Raw genomic sequence first — 18,793 nt, forward strand, 5'->3', positions numbered from 1 at the left:
TCCGTGACTTCAAGCCTGACTAGAGAAACGCGCCGGGCAGGGGATTAAAGAACGTTTTTACAACTTTTGCTTCAACTACCTGCAGGAAGAAAATGATCATTACAAACATGCTGCTGTCTTGGGGTGTTTGTTGGAGGTGACTGGTCATTAAAAGGGAACCATTCTCCAAAAAATCTAATAACTATAACTAGATTTTTGTACTTGCCATAAAATCTGTTTGTTTCTCTTCCGTTCATCGGGGGACACGGGCTTGACCATGGGTATAGCTGATGCTACTAGGAGGCGGACACTAAGCACAAAAGTGTGAGTTCCACCTTTGAGCTATACCCTTCCTACAGGGACTAAGCTAAAACAGTTTGTGCAAAAGCATTAGGAGAAGCCGAAAAAAACTGGAAAATCAAACAATAAACAAACCCAGAACCAAAAAGTAAAAGTAAGGAATGGGCGGGAGCTGTGTCCCCCATTGAACGGAAGAGGAACAGATTTTACGGTAAGTACAAAAATCTAGTTTTCTCATCCGTATCACACAGGCTTGAACATGGGACGTTTCAGAGCAGTCCCAAGGTTCGGTCATAAACGCAGAAACCCTCCAGCCAATCAGAGAACCGCCGTCTGCAAAACTCTATGCCCAGAGACGCGTCAGAAGATGCAAAGGTGTGTACTTTGCACACCTTTTAAAAATTTTACAAAGAATACTAGGTTGCCGCCCTGCACACCTGAAGGGACGAAGCCCCATGATGCACTGCCCAAGAGGCCCCTACTGCCCGAACAGAATGAGCAGTAACCCGGAAGGGTGGGGCCCGGTCACTAATGCAGTATGCATCCACAATGGCCAAACTAATCCATTGGGAAATGGAATCTTTGGACGTAGCGATGCCCTCGTTTCGGCCCCTCTGTAATGACGAAAAGGGAATCAGTCTGTCGAAAAGATGACATTTGAGACAGATAAATGCGAACATCCCAAACCAAATCCAGAGTGTGGAGCGACTGCTCGCGAGGATGAGACTGGGCAGGACAAAAGGAAATGAGAATGATCTCTTCTTTGAGATGGAATGCCGACACGACCTTCGGAAGGAAGAACTGGACAGGGAGAAGGACTATTTTGTCCTGATGGAAGATTAGGAAGGGCGACCGACAGGAAAGAGCCGCAAGTTCAGACACCCTACGGATGGATGTGATTGCCACCAAAAAGGCTACCTTGTAGGATAGGAAGCAAAGGGACACCTGCTGCAAAGGCTCAAACTGTGAGGACTGGAGAGTGCTGAGCACTAGATTAAGGTTCCAAGGTTTCAACGGAGGACGGTAAGGGGGGCGCAGGGTGCGCAACCCCCTGCATAAAGGTACGAACCACAGAAAGCAAAGCCAAGTTCCGCTGAAAAAGAATGAAAAGGGCCGAAACTTGACCTTTGAGGGAACTGAGAGCCAGCCCCAAGTCCATGTCTGACTGCAAGAAAGACAAGAGTTGCAGCAACGAGAACCGAATGGGAGACCGCTGGTGGCGTTCGCACCAACAAAAATAGCATTTCCAGGTCCCTTAATAGATCTGGCAGGACTACAGCTTCCTAGCACAAATCGTGGTCTGGACAACAGCATCCGAGAAACCCAGATCCCTTAGTACGGTGGCTTCAACAGCCATGCCATTAAATGAGGGGAAGACGACAGGGTTCGTTGGCGAGGAGGGAGACTAGGGATGTGTGCCGTTCTCTGCGTGGCCAGTGACGGGCCACGAGGATGACTGGCAGACCTTCGTACCTGATTTTTGGAACATGGCTCTCCTTCCAGGTGAGGATGAGCGCTGCTCCCGATATGGCTGCGGGGCACCGGGTGCCTCCCTGGTGGTTTAGGTATTCGACTGCCGTGGAGTTGTCTGACTGAACCCGAACTGGAGACAGTCCGTCCAATGAACCAGAGGGAGGCAAATCTCCTGCAACTCCAGCATATTGATTGGAAGGAAGCATTCCTCGCGGGACCAGGTGTACTGAACAGAGAGATTGTCCAGAACTCCCCAAGGCCAGAATCTTGGTAAAGACTCTGAGAGCCGTGGCAAGACCGACCGGGAGGGCCACAAACTGGTAATGAAAAGGTCCCACTGAGAAATGAAGATATTTCTGGTGACTGACGCAGATGGGAACATGGAGGTAGGCGTCCTTGATGTCTATCAAGGACAGGTACTCCCTCGTCCATGGATGCAATGACCGTTCTCGGGGACTCTATCCGGAAACGGCGGAGCCAAAGGAAGCAGTTGGGGGCTTTTAGGTCTAGGATGGGACAGACCGTACCCTCCTTTTTGGGAACCACAAAGAGATTGGAGTAGAATACGCAAAAACGGTCTTGAGCCGGAACAATCAGTCCCTGCCGCAGAAGGGTGAGAATAGTCTGATAAAAAGGAATGGGCTGTGCGAGAGAGAGGTCAGAGGAGAAGAACGAAAAAACTGGGGCGGAGGTGGGGGACCGGAATTCCAGTTTGTAACCCTCCGAGTTGACTTCTTGCACCCAGGCATCCGAGACGTGAGCCAGCCAGACATGCCGGAATAGATGAAGACTACCTCCCACTCGTCTTGGGGGCCCCAGAGACCACACGTCATGCAGAGGAGAACTTGGGGGTATGGGGCTTGGAGCCCTGTTGGCGAGGACGCAAGGTAGGGCGGGGTTTAAAAGATGGCTTGTGCTTGGCGCTGGAAGAACTCTGAAGAGGTCAAAAAAGAGGTCTTCGCTGCTTTGACCTGCTAAAGCGCGCCCATTTATGCAGCAAATGGGTGCTTTTACCCCCTGTACCATCAGAGATAATCTCATCCAGACTCTTGCCGAAAAGTCTGCTTCCAGTAAATGGGAGGGACGTTAAGGCCCATTTTTAAGCATTTTACGCCACCCAGCAAGATAGCCAAAGGGTACGGCGAATAGCCACCAAAAGGGCTGAAGAGCGGGCCATAAGCCTGGCCGCGTCCAGAGAGGCCTCACAAATGTAAGAACTGGCTTGGGAAAGCTCCAATGCAATATCTGAAAGTTCCTCCGAGGGGTCCCCAGAGATGAGGCCCTGACGTAACTTTGTTTGCCCACTCGGTCATAGCCTTGCTAACCCATGTGGAGGCAAAAACTGGGCGCAGGGCAGTGCCAACTGCCTCAAAGGAATATTTGGCAAAAGATTCCAATTTTTTTATCCCTGGGGTCCGAAAAAAACAAGACTAATCCGCCATAGACAAGGTGGTATGCTTAGCCACGCGGGATACCGGAGGATCAACAATAGGAGAGGACGACCACTTTTTTCGTAAAATCCTCTGGAAAGGATAAGCGTTTCAGTAACGCAAAACACCTGCCAGGGAAGTTCCACTCCTTGGAGAGGGAGAAATCAAACTGCGGGTGGTTGGGGAAAATTTTTGACGAGGGACAGGATCACCTGAAGGAAAAACTAGAACCAGCAGATGAGGGTGTAGTGTCCTCAACCTGTAAAGTTTCAATAACTGCTGCAATGAGATTGTCTACCATAGCGGACACTTTGGAAGACTGTTCCTCAGGTGAGAAAAAGTCAGAGTCTGACAACCCTTCCTCAAAATACGCCTCTTATACTGAGGACACGTCAGAGCAACACTCCCTGGGAGGTGGCGGAAACGGGGGAAGCAGACACCCTTCGAAGAGAGGGTGGTCTGGCCCGTTTTGCAGGATGGCCGCGATGGGGATTAGCAGAGGGGTCCCCAGATTCCGACTGGTCAGATGGTGGCCGTATGGCCAAATGCCCCAGTATTTCCACAGTGGCCTTGTTGGAATGAGAAACGTCCTGTACAATCTTAGCCAGGGAGCACACCCACTCCAGTTTTACCATCTGCAGGAGGGGTGACTGGGTCAGGGTCAGAGCCACTGACCGGATGGAAATTTTGAGCGACAAGAAGCACAGGCAAAATGTTGCACGGAAGTGACCACCTACCTGCTCTGGGGTCTGGGCTCGGACATAGTGAGCACCCTGTAGTGTCAGGTAGGAGGATGAGGGAGTAGTTAGATCCTGTAGGAAGGGGAGACGGAGCTTACCCAGCCTGTGTCCCTTACTGCAGCTTGTCCAGAGATGCCTTTTGCCAGAGTCCCGCAGAGGATCCCCTGAAGCAGAAGGTGGGCAGAGTGCAGAAAAAAATCTCTAAGAATTCACGCCAGGATGCCCAATGGAGGGGGCAAGCGGCGAGAACTTCGTGCCCTGCCCCCACTAATGTAGTCAGTTGTCCGGCGCTAACAAGGGGAAGTGCTGACCCTAGCCACCTGACTCCCCTAAGAGGTCTCCTCCCCCCTTATGGGATAGCAGTGCTGCCACTAGAAGCCCCCGTGTATGCCGGCCGGGTGTGAATCACCCATTGGTAGCCGGATTGGAAGTAGGCTTCAGAGAAGCCCGGGCCTCAATTACAAGCGGTCCCAGCGGAGGACAGGACCGGAACACCACGATAAGGGATGGAAGGGCCCATAGAAAGGTATTGCGAGCACTGTATAAAGGTATTGCGAGCACTGAGGGCTTCCCTTCCCCCCCCCCCCCCCCCCCCCTTCCCATCCTCGAACAGGGGATAACGCAAGATAGGGACAAGGCCTTCATGGGACTCATTCACATAAGGTAACCTGAGAAGAGGAGGAGGATTGGGGCCAAGCATACTCGCCCGTCTGGCGTGTTCTGCCCCCTGGTTCCTGCCGGGTCACCACCTTCGGTGTTCGGCCCCTTGGAGAGGGCTGCTACACCGGAAACAGAGGGGACTTATCGTGGGCGGCCGCGGTGACCAGAAGGCTGGCGGGATGCAGAGGCTTTGGGAACCTCTGGTCCTCCTTGTCTTCTGGAGACCGGGAACAAGCAGCGGGCTTGGGGACCCCCTGGTCTCCTGGATGGGAATGCAGGCAGCTAGAACTGCCTGTAACCCTGCTAGAAGAAAAAAGAAAAAAAATTATGAAAAATCAGCAGACCTGCAAGGCAGGGAGGTCTGCCTCCTACAGACACTAAGCTAAAAAACTGTTTTAGCTTAGTCCCTGTAGGGATGGTATAGCTCAGGGCTGGCCAACCTGTGGCTCTTCAGCTGTTGTAAAACTACAACTCCCACCATGCCCTGCTGTAGGCTGATAGCCGTAGGCAGACTGGGCATGCTGGGAGTTGTAGTTTTGCAACAGCTGGAGGGCCACAGGTTGGCCATCCCTGGTATAGCTGAAGGGAGGAGCTCACACTTTTGTGCTTGGTGTCCGCCTCCTAGTGGCAGCAGCTATACCCATGGTCAAGTTTGTGTCCCCCCCCCCCCCCCAATGATACGAATGAGAAATTACTACACTCCAGAAATACATCCAAGCCCCTCTTGAACTGTTTTAGTGAACTCACCATTAGAGATGGTGAACACTGCGAACTGGCCATCACTGCTCACCATCACCACCTCCTCAGGCAGAGAGTTCCATAGTCTCACTGCTCTTACTGTAAAGAATTCTCTTCTATGTTTGTGTAGAAACCTTTCTTCCTCCAGACGCAGAGGATGTCCCCATAGTTATTAGATCTCCCCTCAGTCGTGTTTTTTTTTTTTTTCTAAACTGAATAACCCTATTTTGATCTTTCTGGGTACTGTAGTCCACCCATTCCAGTTATTACTTTGGCATCCTATCTTCGAATCTGCTCAAGTTCTACAGTTTTTCTTGTGCACTAATACCTCAAACTGCACACAATACATTTAATATGTAGCTTGTAATTCAAATTTGTCTTCTAAAGTGTTCTCTGGGTTATGAAAAGGGGTCCATTTATTTATTTTTCTTTCTTCAGAAAAAGCACCACTCGTGTCTCTGGGCTGTGTCAGGTATTGCTCCATTCACAAGATGATCTGCAATACCAGAAACAGCCAGAAGAGAAGGTTGGCGCTGTTTTGAACCCTTTTTTTTTTTTTTTTTATCTAGTCTTTGTACTTTCACCTCTGTAACCTAGAAATGTGAGGGGTGATGCTGACTGGAAAGTGTAAATGCACAGAGATGTTTTTGAAATATGGTGTAGTTTGAGAACATTTACTGCAGCTAACTCCCCTGTCTGTTTTCTCATAGCACAGGTGCAGCAGTGACTGATGGCTCCCAGCCTCAAACCTCCTCCTCATCGGCTGATGCTTCCTCCATGTCCACAGATCCAACGTTGCCCTCCGACACGGACAGTAGCCTTGAAACCTCTGCAGGGGCCCTGGGCTGCTGTCGATGACTCAGCAGGAAGACCGAAGGAAAAGATGGCAGGGAAAGGAGGAGGTGAAGAGGGACCTCTAGGGTAGCACACAGTGATGGCACCAGGATGCAACGTCTATTATTGTAGAGTAAATATTATTAACCCCTTAGCTACCCGACCCCCTCGGTTGCTCGGCAGTCATGGGAGTGGGGTTTCGCAGGGTCTAAGAGTTGACCTGGGAAGGAGCGACAAAATACAATGCATTCCCTGCCAGGCCTATGATGGTTAACAAAAGTGTAGTTTCATTTTTATTTTTTTATTTTTTTTGTGCTGTAATTTGAACACTTAAGTGCTGGAGGGTTTGAAAAGCTGCCATAAATATGTATTGTATTTTTATTTCCATAGTGTGAGAAAGGGATAGGGGTGGGGGGCTTAGCGCTCCGACTTTTTTTTTCAGAAAAGGTCACTTTGGTCCTGATTGTCTTGAAATTTTTATTTTTCATTTGACTTAGATTTTCATTTTATTTTTTTTTTGTCCGTTTCTTTGCTGGTGCTGCTCATGTTTTTGTTTTTTATCCTCTTCGAATTTTACAGATCTCTTCCATATTGTAATAATTTAAAGTTGATTTTTTTTTTTTTTCATTGTATGAGTTTTATCACACTTAACATTTATGCCTCCATTTGCCAGTAAACCAAAGGGAGACACTGCTTCTACCCACTTTTCATTTTGTATTATTGCCTGTGCTATTGAGGTGTTGGTGCATCCACTCTTGCAAAGTCAGGAAAATAGTAAGATTTTTGTCTGAGTGAATTTCTAGCCCTTTTTTATGTGAGCATTGGGTGTGGCGCATACACCGAGGTCATGCACGTTGAAGCTGCACTTCATCAATGCACAACTATTCGGTGATATCTGAACATTCATGCAGGTAAACACTTTCAACGTTACCGGTGCTTTCCACTGTGAAGGGGCAGTATCTCCCTAGTTTATATTCAAAAAAATTCCCTTCCTTCCTGAATCCGTATTTCCCTTCCAATGTTTGATGTAGATGCAGTTTTGCCATGCTGAGTATTCTGTGACCTAACTGAATCATGATACTTTATGCATGTGCCCTTGTGGTGCTAAGTCGCTCATGGGTTGAAGTTGGGCTAATGTAAAATCCTCTTTTTTTTTTTTTTTTTTTTTTTTTTTTAAAATAGTATTCCTCTCAGGAAGCTGAATAAATAGTTAGATGGTGGCAGCCATGTTATGTGTGGAAATGAAAGTTATTTATTTTTTTATTCAGGGTTGGGTAAGAGTAGAAGTGTTACTCTGGATAGGTACTGCTTAGTGCAGACGAGGACTTGGTTGAACTGTGAGAATGAATGCACCATAGATGCCTCCTGTGTCGCACCTAAAGTATGCATAGGGCACGTTTCACATTTCCCAGGGCTGGCCTGCCATGGAGAAGCAATCTTCACCTCGTTAGAGAGTTCTTTTGTCCGTCTAGATGCACCATATCACTGCTTGTTAATTCCTCTTCTGTTTACGTTAGCAGTGCAGGTCAATCATTCAGCCAAGTGTGTGAGCTACCCATGCTGATGACAGCTGCGGGCGCCCAGAGCAGCACGGCCATTTATATGATCACCGACTCGTAATAAAAGATCAATGTTGGGGAAAATCTTTAAGCCTGTCTTGTTATTTTGAGTCAGAATGTATAGTTTAACTGTCTATTTGAATTGTGTGTTTGCCATCCGCTGGGACGAATACTTTTGTGTCTACTCATCAAAAGCTAAGTTTTACTTTATTTGTGTGTCCGAGCTCATACTTTCAAAATCGTCTTAACCACCTAACTGTTCTGCCCGAGCTGAGCTCGGGCTATGGGTAAAGTACTGTTCTGGGCGAGGGGGCTGCTTTAGCTGCTGATATCTCCTGATTGGTAGCAGCTAGAAGCAACTGTTCTTGTTTGAAAGCTGACATCCCAGGCTTTCATAAAATACCAAAATGGCAGCTAAAGTCCAAGCTAAAGAGGAGCTATCACTGTTAAAAATCGAGTCGGGAATAATCGCGGGTAAAATCTGCTTTTACTTTAACTTTCAGCTATATTCACTGCATCCCGATTCCCAATTATATATTCCCTTGTACTGAATATATTGCTGTCATTTTGGTATTGTTTGAAAGCTTGGAATGCCAAACATATCTCTTGCTGGTACCAAACCAGAGATATAAACAGCTAAAGCAGCCACCCCTTTGCCCCTTTAGTGTTGAGGAGGAGGGGGAACAGTTGAAGAGCTGACAGGTTGCAGGAGGAAAGGAAAAATAGTAAAAAAAGATATATAGAAATATGGCATTATCATCACTGTAGTAACCCACATAATACAATTTTTTTTTTTTTTACCACACAGTGAATGCAAATAATACAAAATAATTTTAAAATAGCTTTTAACATTCCCTTTAAAAGTAAAATTATTTACTACACTATATATCCCCCAAATGGTTCCTAAAAAATAAAATAGTACTAACCCCGCGAAAAAAGTTTGAAAAGTTATGCTGGTAACACAAAGGGGTAAAATATTATTGGTCCTTAAGGCTTAATTTAATTATGTCACTAAGGAGTTAAAAATGTAATTAATGAGTCATGCGCCAAAAAGATTTACTGCAGACACACATTAAAAATCTACAATGAAAAATTTGACTTTTTGGGAGGGTTTTTAACTTTTTCCAATTTTAATGTGACTGTTAGGAGATTAAATCAAGACAAAATGTGTTGGGAAATCAGAAGTCTTTGCAGATGAGTTTCCCTGAAACTATTTTTAAACCTTTCTTTCCTCAGTACCTTTTTTTATTTTTATTTACCTTGAAATGTAGGTGGCAGTAGAAAGACTGTTTTTCCTTCCGTCTGGAGGAAAAGCTATTCATGGACTAAGGATAAGGGGCTATAGTCGGAAGCCTAGAAGAACATGAATTACTCACTTTCATGTTTTTTTAGGACTGGTACCAAAGAAGCATTTTGGACTTTTATTTTGAAAAGCTTTTTAACTTTTAGGGTAGCTATTTCCAATTGGTGGCTCTATAGAGACAGTTATCTTCCTCATGGAGATGAGCTAATTTATGTACCTCTCTCCCAGGGAGCCTTGCCTTGCCTGTAAGACTGCCTGCCTGGTTTCCAGACTGCAACAGTGATGTCACATCAACAACACATGACCACAGCAGCCAATCACTGTTTTTCAGATGCAGTGCTGAGCCCAGTGATCGGCTGCAACAGTCAAATGTTGTCGATATGATATCACCGCTGGCCGGCTGGGAGAATCAGTGCGCCAGCGCAAGATCTAGCAGGCAAGTAATTAGTTATTTTCCCCTCACCCATGACGGCACCCATGCGACCAGGACCGGAAACCTGACCAGATAAAAAGGTTCACACCCCACCACACCTCAGTTCAGGTTTCCTGTCCTCCGGATAGGAGGTACCTCAAGAGTAACCGATGACTGGTCAAGATCCGGGTCTACCATACCGTAACGGGACCCATCCCTTGCGGCATAAGTCTCCCATTGGAGCGGTCGCCCAAGTCTGCCCTTCATCCTGCCTCCTCCCAAGCCTCTCCAGGGAGCCGCTATGGCTGTGTTCAGGTGTCTCCCGATCCACGGCAGTTGTTGCGCCGGCGTCCCATTTCCAAGATGGCGAATCGGGCTTCAGGACGCTCGGCGCATGCGCAAACTCAGGACGGCTTCTTCTGGCGCACAGATGTGGCTTGGACCGGAGGCCTGGGTTTCATCTGCCGTGCATTAGGCACTCTTTTGGGCCCTGTGTTAAAAGGAGCCTGAGGCGCTTTATAAATTCGGCAGCAGGAGAAGGCAGCCAGCCGTGGACGCGCACAGTGCTGTGCAGTATCTGGAGCCAGGTGACACCGGACGCGCCGATCCCGTGGAACCCTTGATACCCACAAGCCCAGTATTGGACTTGAGGAGTGGGAAATCTTGATGCTACACTTTGGTGAGACTGATCCACTACTTTTGCTTTTTTGTAGGTTGCTTCAAAAAAATTATTCCAAATTCTGTCAAGAGAAAATACCCATTTGAGGAATGAGTATCTAGCGTATGGGACAGAGCTCCTTCCGTAGACGCTCCGGTAGCCAAGATTGCCAAAAGAGCAGATCTTCCCTTCGATGACTTAGGCTGTTTAGCAGATCCTTTAGACCAGGCATGCTCAACCTGTGGCCCTCCAGCTGTTGTAAAACTACAACTCCCACAATGCCTTGCTGTAGGCTGTTTGGGCATGCTGGGAGTTGTAGTTTTGCAACAGCTGGAGGGCCGCAGGTTGAGCATGCTTGCTTTAGACAAAAAGGCGGACGTTTACCTTAGACGGTCTTGGGAATGTGCCTCGAAAAAGTCTGACTGGCCATTGCGGCCTCGTGGGTCTGTAGGTCATTAAGGTTATGGCTGGGTCAGTTAGAATCTCATGTTAGAGATAAGACACCAAGAGAAGATTTACTTGCCTCCCTCCCAACCTTCCACAAGGCGGCAGATTTTTTGGCAGACGCCTCCACTGACTTAGTCAGTTTTTCTGCCAGAGCTGTGGCCATGTCAAATGCAGCTAGGCGGGCTGTCTGGCTCAGATCTTGGAAAGAGGATCAGGGCTCAAAGTCTAGACTTTGCTCTCTCCCATGTGAAGATTCTAGACTGTTCGGCTCCTCTCTTGATGACATCTTAGAGAGCCCTTCAGACAACCAGAAGAAATTTCCGGTTCCCCAGAAGAATCCCTTTTTTCGTAAACGTCAAGCCACTTTTAAAACGCAGAGAAGTAGGCAAAGTACTAGAAGCTAAAGAGATTCTCTAAGAAGCCTGGGGGTTTTCTATTTAACACTCGGGACAATGGACCAAAAGACAAACCCCCCAATGACGCCAGAAGTCAAGTGGGAGGAAAACTGTCGCTTCCTTCCAGCCTGGGAATCTGTTTCCCAGAACAAATGGATTTTAAGTGTAATAAAAGACTGATTCCGGCTGGAGTTCCTTTCTCGTCCAAAAGATTTTTTTCATCCAGACAGTCTGCCCCAAGAAGGGAGATTTTACAGTCATAAGGTTTTTCCCCTCTTACTCAAGGGAGTAGTTTGTCCAGTTCCTATAACAGAGAGAGGCAAGGTTCTATTCCACTTTGTTTTTGGTAAAAAAAAGCCGAATGGAACATACAGGGTTATTCTAAATCTAATGAAACTGAACAAATTCCTAGTGTACAAAAAGTTCAGAATGGAAACAATAAAATCTACTTTGAGTCTTCTCTTCCAGGATTGTTGGATGGAAAGCCTGGACCTAGAAGACGCATACTATCATGTTTCAATCCATCCTTCCTCCAAACAGTTTGGGTTTTGGGGGAGTTATTGCATCTTCAGTACAAAGCTCTTCCCTTCGGTGTGTCAGCCTTTCTAGGACAGTCGGGTATTACTCTAATCTCCTATCTGGACGATTTTCTGATTGTCTCTGTCAAGAGAAGGGCTGGAAAAAGATATCAATTTCCTCTGCTCCACTTTAGAAGACCTGGGATGGATAATCAGTTGGAAAAAGTCAAACTTGATTCCTACTCAAAGTTGTCTCTTCTTGGGGATTCAGTTAGATTCGGGTCTACAAAAAAAAGCTTTCTTCCACCACAAAGAAAGGAGACAATTATAGAAATGTTATGGTCCATCTTACTGTCTTACCGGTGTACTTTCAGAGAAGCAGTAATGGCGGTACTGGGACAAATGACGTTGGCAATCCCGGCGGTTCCTTACGCACAGATCCACTGCAGAGATCTTCAAGCAAACATCCTGAGGAGGTGGAACGGTTCCCAGTAGTCTTTAGATCAGAAATTCCATCTATTCTCAAAAGCAAGGCGCTCCCTGATGTGGTGGACGATACCAGAGTAGGTGTCCCATGGACATTTCCAAACCAGACCATTGTGACCACAGATGACAGCCCTTGGGGCTGGGGTGCCCACTCCCAGAACAGGTTTTGGCAGGGGAGGTGGGACTTGAATACAAGAAAGGAATCATCCAATTTCAAGGAGTTAAAAGCGGTACAAATGGCACTGACGGTAGCTCTTCCGGAAGTAAGGAACAAGAATTATCCGAATAAAAAAAAACATCTTCAACAGTGGTGTCAAGGGGGGACAAGAGTCGCTTCCCTCCTACACCTATGCCAGCAGATTTTTTATTTAGCAGAGTCAAAGATGCTCTTCCTTTCAGCAATACATTTAAAGGGAAAAGAAAATACTGTCCCATAGTAAAATTCCAGCTCGCCTTTTAGTAGATTTAATCAGCCCCTGGTGCACGGAACAGGTAAGTAAGTCCTTTGGTAGCTTGTCTCTTTATTCGTGGTAGCAAAATTACAGCATGTGGATCAAAATCTCACACTCAAACACCAGTTGACGCATTTCAGACACTTAGTCCTTAGTCATAATTACCGGTAAGAGGAATTATTGTTTTTTGCAGGTTGATCTAGAGAGTTGTCTAGTTTCATCCTGAACTGTCAGAGGAAGCTACAAGGATTCATTAAGAGTACTGGTAAAGTACAAATGTCAGGTGTAGTGCAGCCAGAAAGGCTAAGCCTAACTTGTATATATTGAATCTTTTTGTACTTTCTGCTGCTATTGGAGAAATGCACTATTTTGTTGCATTTCATGGTATAGGATTTTTATGCAGGATAGACCATTTTAGAAGACATTGAGCTTGTCTGTTGGAGGCAGACACACCTGCTTAACAGGTATGCATACTTTTTGTTTCTTTCTTGCTATCGCCATATTAGTTGCACTTTTCCCCTCCCCTCCATGACTGCACCTTACTTGGAGATTATCCTCCAGCCAGGCAGGGACAGGAAGGTTCAAAAGGGCCCGCCTCCTCACTCATCTTCAGTGCCTTCCTGTCCCTGCCAGGCGGAGGATAGGAACTACTTTTACCTTGGGCAAGTAAGTCCATTTTCATGGAGTGCCTGCCGCGGTCCCTTTTTGTTTAAAACTTGCGCGCGCCAGCCCGTAGTGGCAGGCTGCGGCAACCGGATACTCAAAGGAGCACTTCCAGTTTCTAGGCCGTCCGTTGCCCGAGATTCTCGGCTCCGGCGGGTGACGTCATTCGGGGGCCTAATAGTGGTAGCCTGAGAGTTGCCGGCCTGGATAACGTCGGAGGTCCTGGGGAGACTTCCGGCCATACGTGGTTTAAAAACTGGCGCCCTGGTCAAGTCGGATGTCTGCCTCTGACCAGAGAAATTGCAAGCATTTCTGCAGCCTCCGATATCCACACATATGGATCCAGAGGAAGCTATGGACCAACCTGTAGCAGTGAGAGTGAGTATGGAATGCTGCTTGCACATGCGTTAAGTCTTTCTCATCTTTCCCCTGTTTTTGTATGGAAGAGTGACAGACAGTTGTGTGAAACCTAAAATAGCGCAGAAATCTAAAATTCCTAGATGTCGCGTATGTTCGGCTAAACTCCCTGATAATCATGATAAAAAACTTTGTGGAAAATGCATTGATAACATTGTCAGGGAAGAAGTCCCGTCTTTAAAACAGGAACTGCAGTGTCTGATTAAGCAAGAAATAAAATCTGCTTTTTCAGATTTTTCTGCAGCCGATAGCATACCATCAACATCAAAACAGGGGCCCAGAAAAAATCACCCTTAAAAACCTCTTCATCTTCTTCCGATGTTTCTTCAGATAGCGATGAGAGTAGTAATAATTCTGACTTATTTTCATCTGACGATATAAACGATCTTGAAAGACAGAAACATGCAATGCGACAATTAACTGCAATATACAAGTACAAAATTGCATAATAATAACAAGTGCTACACTATAAGTGCGAGATACTTGGCAAATCGTTTTGTACAAAATTATTTGAGCCCGTCTGCCGAGCGTCAAGGCGATCTCTGTTAGACGGGTTCCTACGCTAAATTCTACCTGTTAGGTGCAATGACGGCTACCATACACTTCAGGGAGTGTAGGTTCCACATTCCTACGCTTAATTTTACCTGTTAGGTCCCATGACGGCTACCATATACTTCAGGGAATGTAGGTTACACAGCAGGCCCACTCCACGACATCACCGGCGCCAAATGGCTACCAAGGACTGCAGTGAGAGTCCACAAACTATCCCACTCCTGGTGCCATGGCTTCAGTGAGTGAAGGGGAGCAGGCCTGACTATGTACTAACACTAATTAAAATCAGCCTATAGGGCAGACAGGGTGGTCAGGAGTGCATGACTGAGGAGGCAGCCACACCTCCAGTACAAACTGCAAAGAAAAACCAAAAAAGGGGGTCAGTCAGCACATACCAAACCGCAGAAGCACATTGCTATGGCAGGGAACAACATTGAAAGACAGAAACATGCAATGCGACAATTAACTGCAATATAGAGTACAAAATTGCATAATAATAACAAGTGCTACACTATAAGTGCGAGATACTTGGCAAATCTATTTAATGCTTGCAGGGCTCTGGCCGACTTAACATTGAACGTATCCTTCAATTGGGAGCGTAAGAGACTCAAAGTATTTTGAGCATCATCTGTCATAATGGACTTGTGCCGTTTTTCTAATATGGAGATTTGTAACAGGAGTTGTTCTATTTTTTTCGTTCTTTGTTTTTTCACCCTGGTACCCAGGCTAATCAACTCCCCTCTAACAACTGTTTTATGAGATTCCCACAATATGGTTTTTGAAGTGTCGGGTATGTCATTAACCTTGAAATACTCTAATATTTTATCCTTGATCATGTCTCTATTAACCACTTCTATAAGCGTAGTATTAAGTCGCCAAGACCAAGCTTTAGGTGGTATGTCCTGGAGCCTTAAACATATACTTACTGGGGCATGGTCCGACACTGTTATAGAACCTATCGATGCGCTAGTGACAGACGTTAGGGCAGTATTAGAAATAAATAAATAGTCCAACCTTTGATGGGATCTATGGACCCGGGAGAAATAGGTATAGTCCTTATCACTCGGGTGGAGTATCCTCCAGACATCAGATATTCCCAAATCAGCCAGACTAATTTGGATCCGACGAATCTGTTTCAGAGAAATAGAGGCATGTCTGGAAGTGGAATCTTTTGAAGGGTCCAATGCCAGGTTAAGATCTCCCCCCAAAATGAGGGTCCCTTCAGTGAATGACTTAAGAACCTCCAATGTCTGGATCATCCACGTTACCTGCTTGGTGTTAGGAGCATATAAGTTAGCAAGGGTGACAATAGAATTCAGAATTCTACCTTTGAGGAACAAAAATCTTCCTTCGGTATCCACATTTTTATCTAGTATCACTAAAGGAATATTGCTGTTGATCCCTATTGAGACCCCTCTAGCTGCTGACGTGTACGTAGCATGATGCCAGCTATTAAAATGCGTATTTACCATATTGGGTATGTGTGAATGTCTGAAGTGCGTTTCTTGCAGAAACGCAATGTCCGCTTTCTCTTTTCTGAGCATGTGATCTACCTGGCTGCGTTTTTGTGGTGCATTCATCCCGTTCACATTCAATATCACCGCCGTGACTTTAGCCATATGAGAGTTGTTTTGAGGTAGAAAAAAAGCATTGCTATCCATTCCTGAACTGACTTAAAAATTAACAATAAAAAATGGTGAACAAAAACCAAAATCAGACCCCCATAAAGGATGAGGTATGTCAGAAACATACACCTGTAGAGAACAAAGGCAACATACAAGGGATGTATGTTGGGGGAGGTAACTTAGTGGTGTGAGCCAAGGTCACATTCGGAGCACCACAACCTCGGCTTGAGCAGAGTGAAACCTGCCTAATACTAAGAGAGCCTATGAAGGTGGAATTTCCATCGTTGCGATGTGTAATGCCTCCCAGATCTTACGCAAATCGTCCGGGTGTTTCACTAGGATCTGCCGTCCATTTATGGTGGTACTGAGGCAAAAGGAAACAGCCATCTCAAGGGGTGCTTCCTAGCTCTCCATTCCGCAGTCAGCAAGCGTAGGGCCCTGCGCTTAGCCAGGGTGCTAGCAGCTAAGTCCTGAAATAGCAGAATCTTGCTGTTGTCAAGCAGAACTTCTTCTTTATCCCTCGCCGCTCTCAGGACGTCTGCAGTGTCCAGATAATTAATTAAGGCACAAATGGTGTCCCTGGGGGGATCACCTGCAGGAGGTTTCGGTTGTAATGCTCTATGAGCCCTTTCTATTGTAATGGCTGCCGCACGGTCTGGTCCCAGCAGCGTGGCAAATACACGGCGGACTGCTTCCATCAGCTCGTCAGGGGGAACCAATTCGGGGATTCCTTTCAGTCGCATATTCTTCCGCCGACCCCGATTTTCCTGGTCCTCAAGATACAGGTAAGCATTGTTGACCTGTGAGCGAAGCACTTGCATCTGTGATTGCATGCCTTTACTGTGCTGGATGACTGAAGCTTGTGACTCTTCTAATGCTTCCACTCTGTGCCCCATATGTGTCACCTCTGATTTTATGTCAGCCAATTCCTTCATGACTGGCGAAAGAGCTTGTGGCAGTGTGTGCTTTAAGAAGGATCTGGTGATGGGCATCGGGTCCTCCCGATCTGGTGGTTCAGAGTGAGCGCAGGAACTCGCGCCATCAGAGTCTTCATCTTCATGCGCCGCATCGCTGTAATCAGCCAGCGCCATTTTGCTCCGTTCGGCCGTTAAGGACAGCTTCTTTTGGAAGAACTTGTTCATGTCCCCATGAGGTTCTTGACCCTCGGGGTGGCCTCAGTCTCTCCCTCTTTCTTTACTGAGTTTGCCCATGGTTCGGCAGTAGTAAACGCTATTTTAGCTAATAAGCCGGGTGGTGTGGTGAGGAGCTCTGAGTTCAAGCGTCCTGGACCATGCTCCGTTGGCTCCGCCCCCGGTTTTTGCAAATCTGACATGTCACTTTATGTGGTAATAACTTTGGAACGCTTTTACTTATCCAAGCCATTCTGAGAATGTTTTCTCGTCACATACTGTACTTCATGACAGTGGTAAAATTTGAATCAAAATATTTCATTTTTATTTAACAAAAGAAAAAGAATTTACCAAAAATTTGGAAAAGTTAGCAAATTTCAATTTCTCTCCTTTTTATAATAGTAATAACCTCCAAAAATAGTTATTACTTTATATTCCAGATATGTCTACTTCATGTTTGGATCATTTTGAAAATGATATTTTATTTTTTGGGGACGTTAGAAGGCTTAGAAGTTTAGAAGGAAATCTTAAAATTTTGAAGAATTTACCCTACAGTGGAAACCCCCAAAAGTGACTCCAAAGGTGATTCAGGGAATTGGCTGTGAAAATGAATTTTTTTAATTTTTTCCAGAAAAATTGACTTTAGGACCAAACTTTCACAAGGAGGAATTGGAGAAAATGCACCCCCTAATTTATTGCCCATTTTCTCTATTACAGGCCATGGTATTACTGTAAATTAGTGTGGTACAAGACATCCGCACTCCAATACTGAGTAATCTTATTCTTTTTTTTTTTTTTTTTTTTTTTTACTGGGGTCCAACCTTGGTCTAGCGTATGGCGTTGTCGGGTTCTGGGAAATTGCTGGGCGTATAAATTTGTTTGGGTTTTAAAAAATCTATTTCTGTGAATCCCGCACAATCTATCTGAATTCCTGAGTTGCCCACAAACTCAGGAATTTGGGGCTGATAATTCTCAGGGGTTGAGTCCTTGTGGGCTCACTCTGGGGGGGGGGGGGGGCTGCCTCTGCTGCTACCCTGGGGCGCCTTCTAGAGGATCCCTCATCACCGGATGAGGAGGAGTAGAGGAAAGTGGCATCCTCTTCTACCTCACTGGCAGACTCTGTATCGGAGGTAAGCATGGCATATGCCTCTTCAGCGGAGTATACTCGTTGGGGTGGACGGGCCATTTTTATTTTATTGGGGTGTGAAATGTCTAAATATTTAGTGTGAGGGGTGTGTATGTAGTGTTTCACACGTGAAGGGGCTTATAATAAATTTGAAATTAAATTTAGGAGAAATAAATTTGTAAAAAAAGAAATAAAAAAAAATACAAAAGTCTTTTCTGCGCACGCAAAAATTGCACTGCAAACTGAGCAGACGCGATCAGTAATGGACAACTCTACTGATCAGTGCTCGGTGGTTGCAAAATGCACGTGCGCAGATGGTGCGTTCGTGCAAAAACCTAAACTGACACTAACTGAAAAAAAAAAATATATATATATATATATATATATAATATATATTTACACCACTAACTGCAGTTCTTTTTTTCAAACCAAAAAACTGTAGTATAAAAGTTATGTCCTTCTCAAAAAATTAGCATATTGTGATAAAGTTCATTATTTTCTGTAATGTACTGATAAACATTAGACTTTCATATATTTTAGATTCATTACACACAACTGAAGTAGTTCAAGCCTTTTCTTGTTTTAATATTGATGATTTTGGCATACAGCTCATGAAAACCCAAAATTCCTATCTCAAAAAATTAGCATATTTCATCCGACCAATAAAAGAAAAGTGTTTTTAATACAAAAAAAGTCAACCTTCAAATAATTAAGTTCTGTTATGCACTCAATACTTGGTCGGGAATCCTTTTGCAGAAATGACTGCTTCAATGCGGCATGGCATGGAGGCAATCAGCCTGTGGCACTGCTGAGGTGTTATGGAGGCCCAGGATGCTTCGATAGCGGCCTTAAGCTCATCCAGAGTGTTGGGTCTTGCGTCTCTCAACTTTCTCTTC

The 18,793-nt window shown here is 45.6% G+C and overlaps 1 protein-coding gene across 3 annotated transcripts in view; it reads left to right on the plus strand.

The window, feature by feature from the left end:
* MAPK8 (mitogen-activated protein kinase 8) overlaps nucleotides 1–7,804 on the plus strand; it is a 62,084-nt gene extending 54,280 nt beyond the window's left edge. For 2 of the 3 annotated variants that reach the window (XM_040434922.1, XM_040434921.1), the window contains exon 12: nucleotides 6,036–7,804. In XM_040434922.1, the coding sequence (XP_040290856.1) occupies nucleotides 6,036–6,178 (143 nt within the window). In that variant the 3' untranslated portion in view covers nucleotides 6,179–7,804. Of the gene's footprint in view, nucleotides 1–6,030 lie in introns of all 3 variants that reach the window. The other variant, XM_040434923.1, reaches the window with a different exon arrangement.
* Nucleotides 7,805–18,793: the final 10,989 nt, after the last annotated feature.

Source organism: Bufo bufo, chromosome 6 (genome assembly GCF_905171765.1).
Source record: "Bufo bufo chromosome 6, aBufBuf1.1, whole genome shotgun sequence".
NCBI classification, from domain to species: Eukaryota; Metazoa; Chordata; class Amphibia; order Anura; family Bufonidae; genus Bufo; species Bufo bufo.